Raw genomic sequence first — 23,417 nt, forward strand, 5'->3', positions numbered from 1 at the left:
TGTTTTAGGTAGGTCTTTTGGTAAAGGTCCTTCATATGGCACAATGATAGATTCAAAGTCAGCATAAACAACATAAGGATTTTTCTGTAGTTTGCATACATTCTTAAAATACACTTTGCTGTCTGGCGGTGGTGTTGTTAACTTCACAACCGCATCATCAACGCTCTTACAATGTTGCTTGTGTATAAGTGCTGCATGAATTGATGGAATACGCAAGAGACATCGCCTACAAAAGTCTTGTTTACTATTGTGATTGCTTGTGCTCGCCATCAGTCTACTCATTGTACGAATCAAAGTGTAATGATATTTTACACCATCAGTCATTAGTAACATGTCAACATGGTTAGTATCACAATCACCAATCGTTGGTGAGTTCTTTGATATTCTGACTGGTTTCAGTTCATCTTCCTCATCCCACGTGTAAACATTTACGGTGATGGGTTTGTTTTGCTGTTCAAATTTGTCAATGCTTGTAATGCTGACAGGAAATTCAATACCAGTAAAGTTTAGTTTATTTCTGTATGCATGATAGTTAGACACTCTTTCTGCATTTTTCTTTACACTGTACAGTCTTGCCAGAACACACCACATAAAACATTTGTCATCATCATTCTTTATGTTCAGCACAGCACGTTTTTTGACAAGAGCAGGAGGTAAAGGTATGTAACTTCTACCTCTGATGGGGGCAAATTTACTTAGCTTCAATTCTATTTTTAGAATTTCACCTTCTGACCATCCGGATCCTTTCATCTTTGCATCCTCTGCAGCTTGCTCAAACCGTTTCATCATTTCATCTGCCCAGTTTCCATTCAATTCTGCCATAGAATTAAGTGCTAGTTGTCTGGTTGAAACATGAACTTCTAGCACCTCATCACTGACTGTTTTGTATTTTATTAAACTGACTATCTGCGCTTTTACTGGAGGTTCAATCAACAAATTGTTTGGAATTTGTTCAATGGCGTCTTGCACACTGGACTGCACATTTTGAGGATCCGTTACTTGTAATTCAACGGTGTCAAATACTGTCGATAAAGATTCTAATACAGAGTCTTCCATCGCTGTGAGTTTGATTTTATAACTCAAAATAAAAATATAAATTAAAAAAATGAAGTTGCTTAGAATTCTTTCTCAGAGCTTCCATTTTTGTTAACACTATAAAATCTGAAATAAAAAATCATTTAACATTTGTACCACGTGGAACTAATTGTAATTCCTCTTTTACAAAGGCTCTTTGCGGTGCTGGTTCTCTCAAGTAATATATAGGTGGATTTGTCTCTACTACTCTCTTGATTTCATGAATGTCAATACTCCAGATTGGATCCGTTGCACGCTTCCTGCTGTCACCCTCAGCTTCACCGGGTGCATATAAATATCTGACTTTCTGATTGAAAGGTAGTAATGCCACTGGTGTTGTTGACTTTGGAGCAACAGGTATTGTTTTCTGTTTGATTGCATCAACTGGTCTTAACCCTGTAGCTTTAAATACCTCCAGATTCATTGCTCTAAGTACTGATGGTAATCTTTTGACCCATTCAGTGTTACGCAATTTACTTTCTGTGTCCAAAAATTCCTGATGGTACTGATATGAAAACAGTTTTTCTGCCAACTGTTTGTTAAAGCTCTCAACAATAGCCTGTGACCTGTGGTTTCCTGGAATACCTCTCTTCACTGTAACATGATGTTTTAACAGAAGCTGGTTGACAGCTCCTTTAAACTCCTTACCATCATCGCACTGAATCATTCTGGGATACTTTAGTGGTCCACGTCTGTAAATTTCTTGCAGGGCAACAGCTGTAGCTATAGCACTTTTCTCTGTCAACGGTTCAGCATCTTTGTATCTTGTTGCAACATCAACTACAGTCAGTGCATACTTATATTTCTTCCTTCTGACTGTGTCATGCGGTAAATACAGCAGGTCTATTTGATGAGTGTCATTCGGTTTAATGTTAACAAAGTGTGGTCGTGTAATTTTTCTTGGTGCAGGTAAATAGATCTGCCAAACTGCCTGCTTTGACAACCATTTCTTTGCTGTATCTTGAGAAACACCTGCTGCGTCACTGAGCTTGTCAATAGCAGTTCTTCCTTTCCAGTATCCTTTTGGGGAATAATATATTTTAGATAACAAAGCATCACTCATGGTTTTTTAAATGACAGAATATTAAGATTTGACAGCACGCGCAATAAAGTAAACAACAGCCATACCAATAACAATGAAAACAATCTCGCCCACCTTCTGCTCTTCTGAAGGCTGATAAAAGTCACCCAGTTTTGGAGGAGCACTTGTCTTCATTTTCTTTCCAGTTACGAGATAGTATTCTTGAATGGCTGCATCAACATTGGCAAAGGTTTTGTTTGCATGTCCTTGCTGCCTGAGTTTATCATTCATAAAGTCTAACTGCGCAATTCGTTTCTTCTCGTATTCATCCTGTGCTTTCGCCAGTTGTTCCATGGCTTTGTTGTGCCTTTCCCTCTCTTCACCATTTTGCAGTTTAGAAAACAAATAGTTGCTGCCAGAAAATGCAAGCGCATTTACAATCGCACCTCCCACCATCATAACCAAGCTAGCCATTTTATTGTCTTACATGTTTATATTTTCTGGAATAATTCCTTGCTTCACCAGGAAGTCTTTTGTTGCAAAGGAAGCTGTCACAACACCAATTAGTTTAGCACCGTCTTCGAAGTCTAACTTTCCCAAGTCGGCTGGTTTCATTCTGAGGAGACTTTTACCCAGCATTGTGTAACCTACACTCAAGCCTCCAATCACTGCAGCGTGATAAACTAGATTAACTATTGTCTTTTCAGAACTCATTTTTATGTTATCAAAATTAAAATATTAAAATTATTCCATATGAAATGAATCCACTGCAGGTACTACTGTGGGCTTTTTTATTGTTTGTACTGCTTTGTTTGTTGGTTTTGGTGTTTCTGATTTTGGTGTTTCTGATTTTGGTGTTTCTGACACTTTATATTTGCCTTGCCAAAGTTTGTAAAGCAAGTATCCACCTCCTCCAACAACAGCTGCTACAGCTACTTTTCTGTATGATAGAAATGAAGATTTTAATTCTTGATCAGTTTGTGTGACCTTAGTCACTTCAGGAATGTTTGGTGTCTGCTCAACTTCAGACATAATGTTCTGCTTTGCCTTTTGATTTAACTTTTTTTGTCTGTTCCATTCGGCTAGTTTTTTTCCTGCTTCTACTCTACCAGGTTTCTTTGTCACTGTGTTCACTTCTGGTATTTTCGTCTGCTCCACTGTCTGCTTCAACTGATCTGTCATCTTTTTTATTCTGAAAATTAATGTGTTTGAAAGTAATTAATCCAGCAACAAATGGTACTAATAAAGCACCAAATCGATAATACAGGCCACAGGCAAGAGATTCGAGGGACTTGGAAACAACAGGGTCATGAGTTAGATCATGTGTTAAGTCTTCCTCCGAGTCGAGAGGTGTAAAATGTCCAAAAATCTTTGTGTACAAACCTATAACAGTCTGTCCAATACTTCTAACCATCTTAGAACCAAGCACTGATTCATACCGTCCATGATACTTTGCTATATCTTCTGAGGAAAGATGTTGTACTTCTTCCACAGTTAACTGCTGCCCAAGGTAGTGTTTTGTTTTTCCACAAACAGCAAGTGAATACAATCTTTCTTTTTTATCAGGTATAGTCCTACTGTCACAGATTTCAATATCTGTAGCAGTCTGCATCAGCAATTCATCACAGTTCATTTTATTTTGATGCAGAATAAAATTAAAATCTAGAAATTAAACTTGAGTAAGAACTTAGGTAGGAACTTAACAAGAACTTAGGTAGGAACTTGAGTAAGAACTTAGGTAGGAACTTAACAAGAACTTGAGTAAGAACTTGAGTAAGAACTTAGTAAGAACTTGGGTAAGAACTTGAGTAAGAACTTAACAAGAACTTGAGTAAGAACTTGGTAAGAACTTGAGTAAGAACTTAGCAAGGATTTCTACAAACATACATACTGAACTGGTTGATCAGTTTTTAAAACCAGTTTCGAGTGCTTAGAAGATTTCAGATTATTCTTTATTCTTTCTCTCTCCTGTTTGTTTTCAATGACATCATTTTCTCGAAGACACTCTTCAAAACTGTCACGGTCCTTTGAATAGAACAATGTTATTGTTTTGAGTTGCTCTCTAAAGTCTTTCAGAACTGCATTGTATTTTTGTGTTAATATCCAAACTGATATTAATGCATGTCGTCCACTGAATGCAAGCTTTGCTAGTGCACTTTTCTTTCTAACAATGTCACGTTCTGCTGCACAGTCATCAATAATAAACAGTGTTGGCGTGTTCTGAAAAAGATCGAAATAATGCTCCAAGCAAACATTTAGACGATCAGAAGGATTTACAATAAATATATTTTGATCAGACCATATGAATTTTCTCTCCTTGTATGTTCTGTTATGCTTTATGGTTGGACAGAATATGACTATGTGTTCAAAGTGATTTATGTAAACAGTCTGTAATAAATCCAAAACATATCTTGTTTTACCGCAACCTGTTGCCCCACAAATCAAAGAACAGTGTGGATCTTTTGGAAGAAAATCTAGATACTTCATTTTAACACGTTCAATAAACAATATCCTGTAATCTGCTTTCAGAGATGTTTAACTGCGCATCTGACACAACAAACACGTAGATCTTAACTGATTTACTACTACTCCCTACTTCCTTTTCAATTTGTATTGTGATTCCTTCTGATCCGTTTTCAATTCGCCTTCCACTTCCATGCAGTTTGTTGTCGTCAGTTGTTCTGAGATCCAGCCATAACGCATATTTATTTGTTAAGAAATCTTCTACGCCAACACCGTGTAAATGTAGATCTTTAGCCACAAGATCAGATGTTGGGTCTTTCAATCTTCCTCCAGTAAAGTACTTTCTTGCTTCATCATAGTGTTGGTATGGCAGCATGCCAGATGCAAATATTTGGTTTGGCTGCCCTTCAATTGTGCAATATACTCTATTGATTAGTGGATTGTAAAACTTTTCTATTTGCCTTTCATATGAATCTTTTGGTTCCTCAAACAACATAAGTATTCCCTTCATTGACCTAGCTGGTGTATTCAAGTTAATGTTCCAGATTGGATCAGCCTGGCTTTTTGAAAGTGTACTGTGATTCAACACTCTTTCATAATAGATAGGCAGCTTAGAACTGTACTGATTTTCTATAAGTCTAGCCAGTTCAGGATGGTTTACAACATCAAACTCTAAAGAAATTCCAGACACCTTATACTTTGCTTCCGGGTCTTGTGAAAGCATAACACGATCATAACTATTGAAAGTCAGGTCGTATGACAGCCTGTCACGCAATGCTCCTTGATAGAAGGGAGGATGTGAATTTATGAGTTCAAAGTCAAGTGGAATACAAAATTTGTTTCCAAAAGCAACATTGACAGCGTTATCTTTTTTGTTGTCAGCTTTATCTCCTGCTCCTATTCTAACTTTTATCCCATTGTCTGACTGAATCCCTTGAAACACTCTGTTTTTCTTTTCATTGTCAGTTAACCAATTATCTGCGTAAACTAAAAATACATCTGCATTATTCAATGACATCACTTCCCGCCCTTCCAGTTTGACAGTAATCTTCCTCACAATTGCTCTTCCTACATTATAAGCCAAAGTCCTATTTTCATCTGAGCCAGATTCTAATTCTAATTTGAATGATAGTCTTACAGTGCCTGGTACAATAACATCGTTCTTACCTAGATTAGGAAACCTAACAGTAAGTATTTCATTCTGATCAATAGTAGAAGGATTATTTGTAACTATAACTGTTTGCCTTATTCCTTTTACCCCGAGAGGTTCTTTCAGCCTTCTGTAAGGATCAAGAACAGAACCGAACGATTGTGCCATCTTTTTTTATTTTCAAAATAAAAAATAAGTTACAAATGGCAGAAGGTGGATTTGACGATTTATTTGAGCCAGCGGACGACATGAGCGAAGCAATCCCTTTGGTTCCCTACCATCATTCACTGCATTATGAGGTGGCACGACATGAACTTCTGGAAGGTAAAGTTAGAGATTTCTACAAAAGTTTAGGAGAAGAACCTGATGTTTTAGATCCAAACCAGTTCAAAATGGAAGCAAATCATTTATATACAACTAGCGATAAAGGAGAAAAAGTCCAACTTACATATAAATCTAATCCTGCTAAGTTTCTATCAAAAGTTTCACTAAAACAAAAACTTACTGCTAATCGACTTAGGCAATTAGATATTGTGCCTAGCACACGGTCATCATCTTCCCATGTTGTTTCCTTACTTCAACAAGCAGAACTAGGACTACCAACTGCTACTCAAATAGAATCTGTTCCATTGCAAGATCTTAATAAACTTGCAGATGAGGCTGATCAACTTATACAAGAGATAGAGACTTCTTTTTCTGAGGAAACTTCACTGAAGACTCCACATGAACTATTACCTATGAGAGAAATAGAAGCCCTTAATCAATCACTACAAACCATCAGAGGTGAAATAGCAAATAATCTGTCAAAACTAGGTCAGCTGGATGAAGATATAAACAAAGAGAAACAAAAACTTGCTGATGCTGATGATTTGAACCTAGAACAAGAAGTAAAAAACAGAATTTCTAAGCGTTTAAAAGATTTGCAGGAGGAGAAAGCCATAAGGTTAGAAGTTCTAAGTAACAATAGAGAACAACTGAGAACACAGGTCAGCAGAATAAAAAATACAATTCAAAGAATCCTTTACGAAGACACAACTCTTGCTGAAAGAATTAGAACGCTTTTCAGAGAGCAGGGAATCACAATAGCTAGTATACTAACTGCGTTAGGATTTGCAATAAGCACATTAGTGTTAACACTCACAGGTGGCACTGTCACACCTCCACCTCCACCTTCACCTTCATCTCCATCTGATCCGGGATGGGTAAAGAAACAACTCAAACACATTGCAGAACTATTAAAGAAACTAGCAGCAAAAGCTTTGGATGCACTTCCAGGAATCATTGGTTCAATTGTTAGCTGGCTGTTATCTTTTGCAGGTAAAGTTGTTGGTTTCATGGCTGAACATCTCTGGACTTTAATAGTTTTAATTGCAGGTGTTCTGCTAACGAGAATAAAGCAAAAGTAAGCCTACACCCACTCCACCAATTACTAGAGCAGTCTTCTGCGATTCATGATCATCACTAATACTAACAGCTTGATCATCACTAGTGACAGAATGATCTTCACCTGCAGCGTGATCTTCACTTGTCACGCTTTGTTTCTGTTCATTGTGATATGGCTGTAACATCGTTCTGATTTCTGAATTCAGTTCTTCACCCTTTCCAAGCGGCTGGGTGTCACTAGCAATAATGATTTCATTGTTATAATTTGTTATTGTTCCAATCTGCAGCTGGAGATCAGAAGGTAACATGTAAAGGCAGTTACCAACAGCAAAGTCAACTTTTGATTTTGCATAACGGAGAGAGTCTTGATACCTTTTGATGCTGGAAGGCAGATCAACTGCAGAGTTTATGACATCTTCTAAATTTGATAACAACTGTTTCTGTGCATCAAACCCTGTGCTTGTTCTCATTATGTTTGATCGTGTCTGTGCCTGCGAGCCTAGCAAGCACCACGTATATGTTCGGATAGATTCATTGATCCTTTCAACACCTGATCCAGTGAAACCTTTGCCGGTGTCTAATATAAAAGTAGTCCATGCATTGTGGTGCTCTTGTTCTATTGATCCTAACTGTACCTGCACATTTGAAGAAAAAGATGTATGACCTGGCCAGTAATCAAAATTATACCTCCTGTGGACACCCCATAAATATAGTGTTCCCATGCCATGGTTTTTGTCTTGCTTTTGCCTAAAGTCGGTCTTAAAATCTATATTGAATTCATTGCAGAGACGCTCATACACTTTCATGTTTATCCTATTGTTGAATGGGTTCCAGCTCTTTTCATGCGGCATTGGTGCCTGAAGTTCAGACAAGATTCTCCTGCACTGATAGTAAACGTGAAATGTGTACACACACTTTGTCAGTAAGTTTGAATTATTCATGTGGTCTGCATAGGACACTCCACATCCTGTGGTTGCACAGAATATTGCAAAGTTTAACTGATTCTGATAGAACTGAATTGGGTGAGAGTTCCACATCTTTGGAACACTATCATTTTTGATTGGGGGATTTAGGTAAGAATGGAATGGGTCAGGCACTTTAACGCGAATGGATTCTGTTTCTGTTACAGCAAAGTCCAACTCATGGAAAGAAATAGTCTTTGGATTGTAATATGGTCCAGTTTTGTATTTAACGTCTTTGTTGAATTTATACTGACTCATTTTTGTTGTTGAATAAAAAATGTTTATCACACTAACAAATGTGAAGACTGGTGTGCCAGTTAAACTTGCAAACCCTATCAACAATCAAAATGGAGGAATGAAAGTTGCACTGCATGAAATTATGTACAAGGTTACTTGGTATAATATCAGTAAAAAAAAGGCTAACAACTGGGTTAGAATTAATGGTAAAACACATTCTGTAGAAGATGGTTACTATGACTTCTGCACTTTAGAGAAAGAATTGTTTGCTCCAGTAGGTATTACAGCGAGTTTAAATCATGCAAGTCTCATTGCTACTCTTACTATGCCCAAAACTAGAGAAGTAAACATTGAGTTTCCAACCAAACTCCTTGATATGCTTGGAATTACAAAAATATACAAGGGAACACGTCCCATTGACATGGATGTTAACAGTGTACTGTTTGTTCACATGAGAGAGCTTAACACATCCTATAATCTGTTTAATGATCAGCGTTCTGATCTGCTTAGGATTCTTCCACCGAGTGATGCCTCTTTTTGTAAAATGCACGTGCCAACATTTAAGACACTGCAGTTCAAGGACTTGGAGGAAGGGTGTCATGAATTCCTACACATTGATCTGAAAAATCAAAGTGGACAACCAGTTGATTGTTTGTTTAACATTACATTGGAAATAGTTCCATAAAATATTGAGTATTAAAATGTCGAGTGGACCTACAATAGTTTATCCTGTTGCATGTTCAACTATAGAGTTGAAAGATTTAGCAGACGCTATCGACTTTGAGAGCAATGCTGAAGTTGGTGCAGTGTATGCATTCGAGTTTACAGACACCGGTTATTACAAGAGAAAGGAAATCGACGATGAAAAGAAACCAAGATTCCTCAAACTAGGTCAAATCCGTGATGTTAATGTACCTGATCCAATTGTCGATGACATATACTACATGTGGAAACATCAGAATAAAAAATGGGTACTTAGTCCTGTTATCAAAAAGATTGACTGGGAAATGAAGTTTGAATTTGTGAGTCCATACACTCTTGTTGGAAAAGACGACACATTCCGTAAGTCAATCAATGCTAAACCACTAATTGTTAGCCTTGTTCCTGCGTTTAACAGCAGGGGAGAAGTTGCAGTTAAACCTTTCCATAAGAACAACTATCTCATTCACAGAAAACAAAGTGTTGAAAAGGACGCTGACACCATTGTCGATTTTATACCCAAGCTTCCAATAGGGCAGAATGCAACTATGATATTTGATATAGTTGTCAGGAAAAGGGAAGAAACCACAAACACTGTTCTAATGAGAGGAATAAATCTCAACTGGAGACCATTAAATGTTGAAGAAGTCAGAGTATTTATTGCTGTTCAAAAGGATTCTAACACAATAAAAAAACAGACGTCAAACCAAAATGTTGTTGTTAACGCAGATATAAATAATTTAACAGAAATAAGAAGTATTAATCTTACTTATCTTGATTTGATTGCTTTCTACTATACAGATAAGGTGTTAAGCAATGAACAGCTTCAAAGCTTAGCAGAAACACTGGCCAGTGAGAATTAAGATAAATATTTTATATTTTGCATTAAAAAGATGACTAGCAGTGTGAAGCTTTATCCTAATATTGATGAAAGTGCAGCAGAAAGTCAACAATTCAGACTGGCACACATTAGTAATATACAAAAACAACTAGAAGATGAATTAGAAAAATATTCTCGCGCTAGACGTAAGTACTCAACAACTTACAACAGCCTTTCTAATGCCAGCACTGGTTCTACTATCCTTGCATCAGCTGCAGGTGTAACGGGAACAATTCTGTTAGCTACCGGAGTAGGGACTCCAGTTTCTCTAATCCTAGGTGGTGTCGCAGCAGCAGTTGGTGGTTTATCATTTATAGCATCAGCTATAATGAAAAAAATTGTGAAAAAGCTTGAAAAACACGAATCCATTTCCACTCTTGCATCATCAAAATTGTCTAGCCTAAAACTGTCTATCAGTAAAGCACTTGAAGATTCAAAAGTTTCTGACGAAGAATTCAAACAGATACAAACAGACTTTGATGACTACAAAAGTAAGAAAGCAAGTATTCAAACAAAAACACGAGCTGAATATAACAAGCCAATCGATATAGAAGATCTGAAAAAGCAGTTTTTAAAAAAGGGGATTCAAATAGGACGGGAAGAAAAAGTAAAAATAGAATCACTTGTAAAGAGTTAACTATTCGTTTAGACAGTCACATTGCATGTATCAGATATAATTCTAACAGTGAAAGAACATATGAAGTAAAGTTTGTAAATGAGAGAGCGTATTGAGCTTAAGAATGTTGTATAAGAGAAAGGGAGAATGTACGTTCTGGGTTACTGATTCCGACAGACCCGGCATTGGTTCAAAACAACCTTACTTTACTGTATTTTTTTTGTATGGATTTATGCAGTATTTTTCTGATTTTGTCGCATGTTTCATTTTAGTAAAAGTTTAGTCCAGAAGCCTATTTTGCGTTAATATTTAGGGTCTGTCGGAATCGGTGAGCCAGAACGTACATTCCCCCTTTCTCTAGTAATCTTCGACAAAGCCCGGACTTCGGTATTGCATTTCAGCTTGGTGGCTTAAAAAATAATTAATGACTTTGGTCATTAAAAATCTAAAAATTGTAAAAAAAAATAAAAATTTATAAAACGATCCAAATTTACGTTTATCTTATTCTCCATCATTTGCTGATTCCAAAAACATATAAATATGTTATATTCGGATTAAAAACAAGCTCTGAAAATTAAATATATAAAAATTATTATCAAAATTAAATTGTCGAAATCAATTTAAAAACACTTTCATCTTATTCCTTGTCGGTTCCTGATTCCAAAAACATATAGATATGATATGTTTGGATTAAAAACACGCTCAGAAAGTTAAAACAAAGAGAGGTACAGAAAAGCGTGCTATCCTTCTTAGCGCAACTACTACCCCGCTCTTCTTGTCAATTTCACTGCCTTTGCCATGAGCGGTGGACTGACGATGCTACGAGTATACGGTCTTGCTGAAAAATGGCATTGCGTTCAGTTTCATTCTGTGAGTTCGACAGCTACTTGACTAAATATTGTATTTTCGCCTTACGCGACTTGTTTACGCTTTGTGACTCCTTCTGAGTGAGTGGTGTTGTTTTTAATTTTATTATGAAGAATGGAACAAAACATGTTGAAATTTGTGTGCACAGATTTTTGAAGATGGAAAACTGGGGTTCTCTTCAAATGCAAGCGTCCACATCCCCACCAAGCAACCAAGCTGTGAAAATAGAACATACCAAGCCTTGTGTCCCTATTGTGCCCCTATCAACAGCGCAAGCCACGACGGTGCTGGTAAGTTTACAGGTTAATGAAATTTGAGTACTGGTTGTACCCACTAAGTTGTATGCACATAGAGCGAACATTCTGCTCGTGTGCAGCAGGACGAAGAGGCGGCCCTGTGTCGCTGTGTCCGCCGTTTATTTGAAACACGATATCAAAATGTTATTCAAGAGATTAAAATGCAATTTAAAACAAATTACTTGCGTTTGCAAGTTATTAGGCATGGTCATAATTTACTTACAAATGTTTGGTTGAAAATAAAATGTTTAAACTAAGTGTTCAATCATACTTAAAAACAGATATTCAGCTTGAAAAGAAGAGGATAGAATCCAAACGACGAGGAGCAACTCATAAAATGTGGGCAAACATCTGTCTTTCGTGTTTTGTGAAATGTATCTCCCTGGGGAAGTGCTCAGAACTTGGTGTTACCTTCCCTTAGCTGTCCCACGATACAGGTTCGGAAGGCTGCACTGTAGCCATCCGAGATTGTTCCTCTCCGAAATCGGTTCCATTTTTCTTTGGTAGCAATGGGTGCCAGAGTAGCTGTCCTAGAAGGTCATGACGACGTGACAAGGAAGTTCATACCTACACTTGCTGATATTAGTGTCGCTTTCAACAACCTTTGAGGTGGACTTTCAGTCGCCTCTGAGGCTATCATACGTCTGTCCTTTTTGACAAGCAAACTCTTGTTGCCATTGTTTATGCTCATACCAGCATCACTTATACAGGCAATCTGGCCTCTCCCACAAAATGCAGCTCCCATCTTCTGCCAGCCCATTTCATCAAATGTTCCCATAACGTGTCATATCAGACTGGTTTTAGCAGGTGACCAACATTAATGGCCGAATAATGAAGTATTTCAAAGTGACCCATTTGGAAAACCTCGGTTACGTCACATTTTCCCCCGAAGACCGTAAACATCACTGCACGGTCGTTACTGAAACATTTATCATTAGTGAATTGCAATTGAAGTTTCTTACTGTCTACCTTGAGAGTATCATATATCGCACAATTAGTTTTACCGTCCGGAATTTGGATGCAACGTGAAGCTGAGTTTCAACCGCATTAGAGATGATTAAAACTATGTACAAAAAAAAGGGGGAGGGGGGATACTGGCGGCGTGACGGGCTGGATAATACGCTGGCCTCGTGTTAATGGTAAATCCTATTTTGTCTTACCAAATTCGTCCTCATTGGTTGTGTTTTGTTGTTGTGATTTGTTTGCCTGTTTTGCATGTTAATTTTTAAAATGTCATTTTTGGTTCTAGTCAGGTCGATTCTGAGAATATTCTTATTTGAGCGTCTTTCACGTGATCTTTATTCGAAAAGTTCGTTAATAAGCCTTCATAGTGCCTTTAAGTCCAGTGCGTATCAATCTTTCATTTAAGCTACACAAAAGTAGTGCTTATTTTTGTTAAGTTTCTTATTTGAAGATTTAGAAGAATAACCCATTTGATGGTTTGTTTCTTGTTTCAGCTATTTTCTACCATTTGCACAAAAAAGGAAGTGAAATCGCCGAAAAAGAAATATTTCCTCACATAAATTCATACGTGAAGCGATTCAAAGGCAACGATGATTTTAGTGCCAGTTCTGTCCTTCTTGTCACGTGGGAACAAGTGCAACAAGTAAAAGACAGTAGACATGTTTACGTGAGTTTGTTTGTTTGTTAGCTTGTTTCTTTTTTTAATTTCTGACTCACGTCAGCAATCAGGAGCGTCTTGGTATTGAGCAACGGCAGTTGTCCTCAGAGGGAAAACTTAATAATAAGATTGTATGGAATGTTTATGAGGCTATAACTTCACAATCTTGTAGGGTTCGACGACTATCAGACAAAATGAAAATGTAATTGTCCCTTGTCAAATGGTTAGGTCACAGCGAGATCGAAAACGGGTAAAAACAGGAAAAAATTATAATGCTTTCAGAAGTTCACGAAGCTAACACTTTTAAACTTCACACTGTTTGGGGATTTGCTGACCTACAGATAATGAAAATCGGGTTAAAGGCCAACATCCAAAAGAATTTTTCTCCTGGAGCGACCTGAACTTGAACCCGTCGCTATTCTTGCATGTCTTTTTTCTTCGTGCTGCACGCAAAAATCGAGCGACTTCCTTGCCGCGTGGATTGACGAAGCTATTTTATTCTCGTGACTGAAAACACTGCAGTGCGTGCAGTTTTTGACGAGCCGCAGGAGCGGCGACTCATATGGTCTCGGCTCGAAAGCTGTCTGTGGAGGCTGCGTGCTATAATTAGCTGACCTGCTGCGCGAGCAGTCACTGCAGAGTTTTGAGATAACTTTGTAACACGTTTTATTTTATGCTCCTCAAGAATACAACTCTGCGCAACATGCCACGTAAAACTACACGCAACAAGGATTCAGTAGGTACCAAACATGCCTTGGTCAGAAGTAGAATGTAAATGAATCTTTATAAAGAAGTAGGCTACTTCAAACGACAGCCACAGCCACGGTTGGGTTCACGGCATCAAACCGATGCGACTCTCCGTCATATCATACACGTAATCTATCAAATAGATGACTAATAAACATGTAAACTACATGTATACGTCTATCGTCGGACATAAGAAAGGAGAGCTTCCCCCGGGCCTGTGCATGTGTTGTTCGTTGTGCGTGTGTAAATGTACACAACAAACTGACGACAAAACTGAGACAGACCTCTTTCGCTTCAGTCTTGCAGAATTTAAAGACGAATACAGGTAAATCGTGCATTTTACTAACTGTTTGGTAAAAGTATCAAACGTTTCTTTTTATAAATAAGTGGCAGGCTTACAGGAATACAAAGAGGCGCAAGTTGAAAGTAATGGATATATCTCTGGAAGATGCCATCAGTCCAAGTTGTCAAATGAAATCAAAGATGACAGAAACAGAAGTTTTCCATACAAATGTTGGTGTTTCAAAGGAAGTTGGCATTCTTTCAGATAATGATATAGACGAGGTGGCTGTTTGTTATGAAGTTTCAACAAGCCAACATTCAAATGATTTTAGTTCATCTACAGATTTTTTAAATTCAGGACTTTATAACTGTCATTATGAACTTGGAATCATAGAGAGACCGTCTTTCCATTGTCATTCATGCCATAGATTTTTGTTTCAGAATCAATGTTTCACATGGCGTTCACAAGAGAGCATGCGAAGTTTCCGACAGTCTTTAGGATTTGTAAAACAAGTCGCGTAAGGCGAAAATACAATATTTAGTCAAGTAGCTGCCATTTTTCAGCAAGACCGTATACTCGTAGCATCGTCAGTCCACCGCTCATGGCAAAGGCAGTGAAATTGACAAGAAGAGCGGGGTAGTAGTTGCGCTAAGAAGGACTCTAGCACGCTTTTCTGTACCTCTCTTTGTTTTAACTTTCTGAGCGTGTTTTTAATCCAAACATATCATATCTATATGTTTTTGGAATCAGGAACCGACAAGGAATAAGATGAAAGTGTTTTTAAATTGATTTGGACAATTTAATTTTAATAATAATTTTTATATATTTAATTTTCAGAGCTTGTTTTTAATCCGAATATAACATATTTATATGTTTTTGGAATCAGCAAATGATGGAGAATAAGATAAACGTAAATTTGGATCGTTTTATAAATTTTTATTTTTTTTTACAATTTTCCGATTTTTAATGACCAAAGTCATTAATTAATTTTTAAGCCACCAAGCTGAAATGCAATACCGAACCCCGGGCTTTGTCGAAGATTACTTGACCAAAATTTGAACCAATTTGGTTGAAAAATGAGGGCGTGACAGTGCCGCCTCAACTTTCACGAAAAGCCGGATATGACGTCATCAAAGACATTTATCAAAAAAATGAAAAAAACGTTCGGGGATTTCATACCCAGGAACTCTCATGTCAAATTTCATAAAGATCGGTCCAGTAGTTTAGTCTGAATCGCTCTACACACACACACACACACACACACACACACACACACGCACGCACACACACACGCACGCACATACACCACGACCCTCGTTTCGATTCCCCCTCGATGTTAAAATATTTAGTCAAAACTTGACTAAATATAAAAAGGCCTTGTTTTGCTGTACATGCAAAAACTACCTGACAAAAGGGAAAGTGCCTAACAGATTGCAACAACATTCCTATTTTAAGCTCAGCCACACGCCGACATGGAAGTTCAATGGTACTTTCAAACTTTTTCTTCTCTTCGTCGTATTTGATTTCTTTCTATTTCATAAGTCGAGTGCATATGATTTCGGCTCGTGTTCATCGTGAGATGGACTTAGTTTCTTGTATTCTGTGGGTTCGACACTGAGATTAACTAAATGTTGTAATTTCGCCTTACGCGACTTGTTCTCTCTCTGTTGGCAGCGTGTAATGCAGCTGGTTAGAAATTAGAGTATTATTTTGCAAAGTGTGTACCAAAAGTTTGTCATGAGCTGCTTTAGGTTTGGGGTGTGGGTTGGTTTGATATTTCCTCCTTGCAGATCAAATCTGTATTCAGTTTTGATGTTGTGTCTTATTTTGTGAAAGGAAACATGCAGACTGACTGAACGCATATATATAATTATGTAACTCATAAACACATGGGTGTAGTTATGTTCAAGAACACACACACACACACACACACACACACACACACACACACACACACACACACACACACACACACACACACACACACACACACACACACACACACACACACACACAACTGTGTAGATGTATCGTACACCTGATATATTAAATTGAAGTTCACGAAGAAATCGTTTTATTTCTGTGTCATTCAACATCTATCAGACAAATTGAGGCTGGTACAAATATTCAATAATGTTGCGATGTGGAAATGGACATGATATCGCAAAAGATAGACAACGGCAAGATCATTCAAGTATGTACATGCTTGTTGATGTCTACTTAGGCGATGCTCAGAACACTAGTTAGATCTTCCGAGATTAAACAAGTCGCGTAAGGCGAAAATACAATATTTAGTCAAGTAGCTGTCATTTTTCAGCAAGACCGTATACTCGTAGCATCGTCAGTCCACCGCTCATGGCAAAGGCAGTGAAATTGACAAGAAGAGCGGGGTAGTAGTTGCGCTAAGAAGGATAGCACGCTTTTCTGTACCTCTCTTTGTTTTAACTTTCTGAGCGTGTTTTTAATCCAAACATATCATATCTATATGTTTTTGGAATCAGGAACCGACAAGGAATAAGCTGAAAGTGTTTTTAAATTGATTTGGACAATTTAATTTTGATAATAATTTTTATATATTTAATTTTCAGAGCTTGTTTTTAATCCGAATATAACATATTTATATGTTTTTGGAATCAGCAAATGATGGAGAATAAGATAAACGTAAATTTGGATCGTTTTAGAAATTTTTATTTTTTTTTACAATTTTCCGATTTTTAATGACCAAAGTCATTAATTAATTTTTAAGCCACCAAGCTGAAATGCAATACCGAACCCCGGGCTTCGTCGAAGATTACTTGACCAAAATTTCAACCAATTTGGTTGAAAAATGAGGGCGTGACAGTGCCGCCTCAACTTTCACGAAAAGCCGGATATGACGTCATCAAAGACATTTATCAAAAAAATGAAAAAAACGTTCGGGGATTTCATACCCAGGAACTCTCATGTCAAATTTCATAAAGATCGGTCCAGTAGTTTAGTCTGAATCGCTCTACACACACACACACACACACGCACGCACGCACACACGCACACACGCACGCACATACACCACGACCCTCGTTTCGATTCCCCCTCGATGTTAAAATATTTAGTCAAAACTTGACTAAATATAAAAATGACGATGATCTGTAAACAAACCAGGACAAGGAAAGAAAGACAAAACGTATTTGAAAACAAATCATACTATACAGATTGACAAACTGAAACTTCGAACTCTGTTGATATTTCACGGGAGATGAGGTATGGTGCAAACGTATATAATTATACTGACTACATTTTGTTACGTACTCATCAACAACAACAAAAACCGATATAACCAAAGGCACACACACACACACACACACACACACACACACACTTTGCTGGTTTGCTGATCAATGTCACAGGAAACGAATGAACAACAGAAAGCGTGATGAATTCCTGGCCAGAAATCAGTCACAAAGACCTGAAAGTCTGCTGAATGGAACTGGTAAATGTACACATTTGAACTGCTGTCAAAATTACTATGTAATACGATATTCGAGTTTTAAAATTGGTAGCAAATTACAACCAATAATGATGTTTTTTGCTTCGGCATTGAAGCAATGTTCACTATTTACTAACAAAATAATGACGAAATAAACACAAAACCAAATCAGTGAGGCAGAGGGGACAAAAAGCCGAGCGGGTGTGTGTGTGTGTGTGCGTGTGTGTGTGTGTGTGTTTGTGTGTGTGTGTGTGTGTGAGTGTGTGCCAGTGTGTGTATGTGTATGTGTGTGTGTGTGTGTGTGTGCGCGTGTGTGTAGAGCGATTGAGACCAAACTACTGGACCGATCTGTCGAACCCACAGAATAAAACTGCACGCACTGCAGTGTTTTCAGTCACGAGAATAAAACAGCTTCGTCAATCCACGCGGCAAGGAAGTCGCGCAATTTTTGCGTGCAACACGAAGTAAACAGACATGCAAGAAGAGCGACGGGTTCAAGTTTAGGTCGCTCCAGGAGAAAAATTCTTTTGGATGTTGGCCTTTAACCGTTGCCACATTTCTCCCAGTTTGTAAAGAACAGCATGGGTTTTTCATGAATTTATAGATCACCATATTTCAGGCCAACAAGTACAAGGCATTAAGCTATACAAATCAACACCATTTATTTTAAACGAATAATGTTTAATCAAGAAATGTCCTTTTTAATCCTTACTAAATATTTACAATCATAAAAAACCCTGAGGGTCAGGTCAGTGAAACCCGTCTCTTTCCAGCGACGTCCCATTTTGTACCTATTTTAATGAATATGATTTCACCCAAAGGGAGTCTATTTTCTATTGAAAGCAAAGTCTCAGATTTGCAAAACAACATAGTTAATTGTATCCATCATCGACAATCTCGTGGTCACATATTCCTTCTGCCCGGTACCCCGCGATGAGGCAATAGCGTTTCTGCAGGAGAATCTTCGAATGTTTGATCATCTTGTATTTGTAATTGTTGGTTTGTTTTACTTTTTTATTTAATTATATTTAATTATTTTTTTCGGGTCTCTTTAGGATGGATACGCAACATTTCAAGTTGCTGTAGCTGTCAGTGCCAAAGAGGCCTTCGGGATGTTCCTGTACAAGAAGAATGGAATGAACTGGACAGTGCCGGAAGTAGACGTTGGGGTTACCACTGACGGAAAATACGCCAAACGTTGCCAAGATGTTATCTTGTCAAGAACAAAAGGAGTTCTCAACATTGATAACGCCCCCGGAAATATTGGTACGATAAGATAAAATTTGGTCAGTCGATTATTCATATCAAACAAGCTATTTTAATTCCGCCATTTAAATATGTTTAATTTAGATATGTTCAACGTAAGAACAGTTACACTGGTTATAAGTCATTTTGTGAAACATTGTTGAACAGTTATTTCATTCACCTGAGTAATCGGTGAGTCTTAGTAATGAGCAGTGTCCGTCCCTTTGGTCTGTCCATGGACTAAAACTTAACATTGAGGTTATCTTGGTGGTTTTTTTTAGCTAACGCTTTGATACTTTGCACATTATTAGGGTTTGCTGAACTCCGGACATGATTCAAATTTGGCTGAACCTCATCAAATGTGTGGGTAATAACGGGGTCATGTTCGATTCATAGAACATGAACGTTGAGGCTCTCTCGGATGTTTTAGTAGCTAAATACTTCAAGCTTTGCACACTTTTAAGGATTGATGATCTCCTGACATGACTCTAGTTTGGTTTAACCTCGTCAATTTTAGCGTCACAGGGGGTTTATGGATGTTGTTTTTAAACAAATTAAAAGCCTCCAAATTTCACACACTTGTAGGTTTTAATGCTCAACAGATATGACCAACATTTGGTTTATGTTGTTTTTGGTCAGATTTCAAGGTTACAGCATGACATATGATATGTTTACCTCTACAGAAAATATCCCCAGAGCAACCAAGAAAATAAGTCTTGATCTCATCAAGCTATAATGATATTGTTTGATTTGAGATCACAACTTTTTGTCTTATGTGTTTTAGGCTTGGTAAGAGTATTGTCAAGACATCATTTTATGATGTCATGGTGTAAGAAACGAGGCCCTCTAGTATTTGATTACACATATTTTGTCTTGACCAGCCAAGTAGGCTGCAATTTGGATAAGACAAGAAAATATTTTGGTTCTTGTGAAAATATGCTCTTTATTTTGTCCAAAAGAGATGGTGGTGATGGGTGGGGGCCCGGGTAAGTTTTTAGTTTCTATTTGTGGGATTTTCTAAGGAGTTGATAACTAAAAGGATTGATATAGGTGGCATTAAAACCAAATTTGGGTGCATTAGTAGGAAGTGGACAGGCTGTTTCATGCATTTTGCAAGTATGTCTAGCTCTTCTGCAGCGCAATAAACCCTATAGACGATGAAGTTGTCAAATAACTCAGCAGATGTGTGTAAAACCAATAGGTATACAGTCAAATCAATGTAAAGGCCCGGTCACACAGCCCAAAAGTCGCGTAAACGCATGAATCACGCACGAAATTCGATCCTTACGCGATACATGCGCGATTTGCGCATTTCATCAGTTTGTCTGACGTGGAACCTCCGTAGTTGTCCGCCGATGTTCGCCGGATCGGCGCTTTACGCGATTCCAGGTTTTGAGCAGCTCAAAACTCGGCTTCGCGTAAGATTTACGCAGTATTGCGCTGTTTTACGTAATGTCTGCGTAGTTTGCGTAGTTCTTACGCGAACAATGCGCGAAATATGCGTGGAATATCAGTGATCGTTCGCGAAAATGTTGCCGCTATCGCGTTCATCGACGACTTTCCACTGACGATTAGCAGACATATGACGCATGTTTCGCGCTTGTAACACCTACGTATCCCTGAAAATCACTGACATTTTTTTTATATACGTGGTATTCTGTGGACCTTTGCGTGCCTATGCGCTGTAGTGCGTGGTTTGTTAGTGGTTTTTGCGTGATCTTTCCGTAGTTCTTGCGCAATTCATCGGTGATTTTCATCGCGTAAATCAGCGAAAATAGTCAAATTCTCGACCGACAAGTACGCACAACCAAATTTTATGCGTGATTCATGCGTTTACGCGACTTTTAGGCTGTGTGACCGGGCCTTAAGAGGCTTTCAACTGACAATGACAGTGATACCGTCATTGTCCAGTAACTTGGCATAGATCGACAGCCTTGCCTTTTGAATAAGTTATGTGGCTCAACTGAACCTGCAACGAAAGCTGGATGTTTCCATCACACTTTGTCTTTTGGGTCTTCAAGAAATATATCGGGCCATACAATAGACGAGAGTTTTTTTCTGAACGTCGTCTATTGATATTTATCTCAAAAACAAGGAAAATCTGTTTTATGCAATTTATGTCACGTGTGTACATGGTACCGAGACAACGTTGTCTCAGACGACAGGTTTCGGTCAGCCAAGACACAGTGTTGATGAAAACTGTTCAATTCAGTTAGGATGTTTAGGCCGACAGATTGACTGAACGTTTTGAATTTTTTTACACGACTTGTTTTGTTTTGAGGGAAGTTGGATAACCTGATGATTACTTTGCTCGATTGATAGAATGGCAAGCACGGCCACTGTATAATTATATTTTTAAAGTTTTCATGGTGTCGTTCGCATCTCTCACCTCAGTCACTGGGTGTAGGGTTGTTCTCTAGAGCTGTGTACCATTTTGTGACATGCATTTTCAGTCCTTTAAATGATTTCAACGTATATTAAATGACCGAAGACAAATAAATATTTGCAAGTATTTCTAATTCGTTATCTGCAGGCCAAGGAAATGTATAGAACCAGTATTTATCAATACAATCAATTTGTACGGTTAAAATGTCTTAGTTAAGTAAAGAAATGTCAACTTCGTAACATGTTTTCCACTGGTACACAGCTCTAGAGAATGAAGAAATGTCAACTTCGTAACATGTTTTCCACTGGTACACAGCTCTAGAGAATGAAGAAATGTCAACTTCGTAACATGTTTTCCACTGGTACACAGCTCTAGAGAATGAAGAAATGTCAACTTCGTAACATGTTTTCCACTGGTACACAGTTCTAGAGAATGACCATGTCCCCGAGTACGCAGTACTAGGGTCCAGCAGACTTTAATTGTGTGTGTGTGTGTATCTGTCTGTCTGTCTGGACTTAACAGCTTATTGCTGGGAAACTACTGGGCGCAGTTCGTTCAAACGTTGATACACTAACTTGATAATAGGTCCGATTGATCGTATTAAAACTTCATAATGTTACCTGGGACCTAAATGCGAAATAATCCACAAAAACGACTCTTGGCGGTGGGCGCGATTCGCGGTGGGATAGAACTGCCGTGCGGCTCATAGAAGAGCCAAGCCAGCAACACCAGGCTTTGCGTGCGTGTGCCACTGACTTCGCGTGCTGCGCGACCTAATTTTAGCACCCTAGGCATTTGAGTTCACTGGCAAAATTGTCAGAGTTGGTGGCTTGGTGGCCAAAGTAATCCGGGTTCGATTCCCGGCATGGGCGGTCTATTATTTTTTTTAATTTTTTTTTAAAATTCTTGTTTACTATTGTTTATTATGAACGTTTTAATGTTTTATTTTACTCTAATAATTTTTTTAATTGTGTAAAATAAATAAATATATATATATATATATATTTTTAATCCACGTGCACAAGACAAAAACTTTCATACTGTGCCAAAGTGATCCGGGTTCGATTCCCGGCATGGGCGGTCTATTTTTTTATTTATTTTTTTAAAATTAAAATTCTTGTTTACTATTGTTTATTATGAACGTTTTAATTTTTATTTTACTCTAATAATTTTTTTAATTGTGTAAAATAAATAAATAATTATTATTATTATTTTTTTTTAATCCACGTGCACAAGACAAAAACTTTCATACTGTGGGAGCGAGCCAGTCTGAAGAGTACTCGGGTCCAGCGCGAGCGTTTTTTTTTTATATTATCGCAGTGGGGACACTACGGTGCGAGAGCGGTGACTGGGAGGTGTCTTAAATTGTCATCTCGTATCTAGCCTAACCATTTTCTGAAGGAATCAGGTTGCTATGAATTAAGCCACCTCACTATATAGCACTCCTTCGGTTTCATCTGGCATACGGTGATTTGAAACAGAAAGCGAATGGTATTTCGTTTGTATGAAGTATATCTCTCATGCTCTGGGTTGTAGAAAATCCACATTTCACACAATCAAAGGCTGCGTCACAGCAAAGTATGTAACGTAATATTGTTGGGATTTCTTCTCTGAGCACAGTCAGAGCACTTCGGCAAATTACGGTCCTGTATGTGAATTTTTAATTAAATTAAATATAAAACTTACTTTCTTTTTTCTGGTTGTAGAAAATCCACATTTCATTCAACACATTCGACATATTTTGCTATTGTATATATTTGTCCTTTTTAACAGATTTAGCCGGAGTGTGGGTGTACAAGCTGGGTGACAGGCCACCTAAAGCAGAACAAGCCTGTGTCGACTGGCAAAACAGAAACGAAGGGCAGGTGAAGCTTCTAAGGGATACACGTTTTAAGCAGCTGCCCAAGTGCCCATGCATGAATAGCATGTACTATCCCATGCAGGCGTTCGGAATCTGGGCACCTTTGAGGGGACTGAGGCCAAACTTGACTTGCTATCGGCTTACAAAAACTGCATCATTG

General features: G+C 38.0%; 1 protein-coding gene across 1 annotated transcript; it reads left to right on the plus strand.

Moving 5' to 3' along the window:
* Positions 1 to 11,499: 11,499 nt before the first annotated feature.
* On the plus strand, positions 11,500 to 23,417 carry LOC138956394 (uncharacterized; the record flags this gene model as incomplete). The annotated part of the gene is given in 4 exon segments (XM_070327761.1): positions 11,500 to 11,642; positions 13,106 to 13,278; positions 18,821 to 19,031; positions 23,170 to 23,417. Coding segments are annotated over 2 exon segments (402 nt in total), but the record flags the coding sequence as incomplete, so codon positions are not given.

Source organism: Littorina saxatilis, unplaced genomic scaffold (assembly GCF_037325665.1).
Source record: "Littorina saxatilis isolate snail1 unplaced genomic scaffold, US_GU_Lsax_2.0 scaffold_357, whole genome shotgun sequence".
NCBI lineage: Eukaryota > Metazoa > Mollusca > Gastropoda > Littorinimorpha > Littorinidae > Littorina > Littorina saxatilis.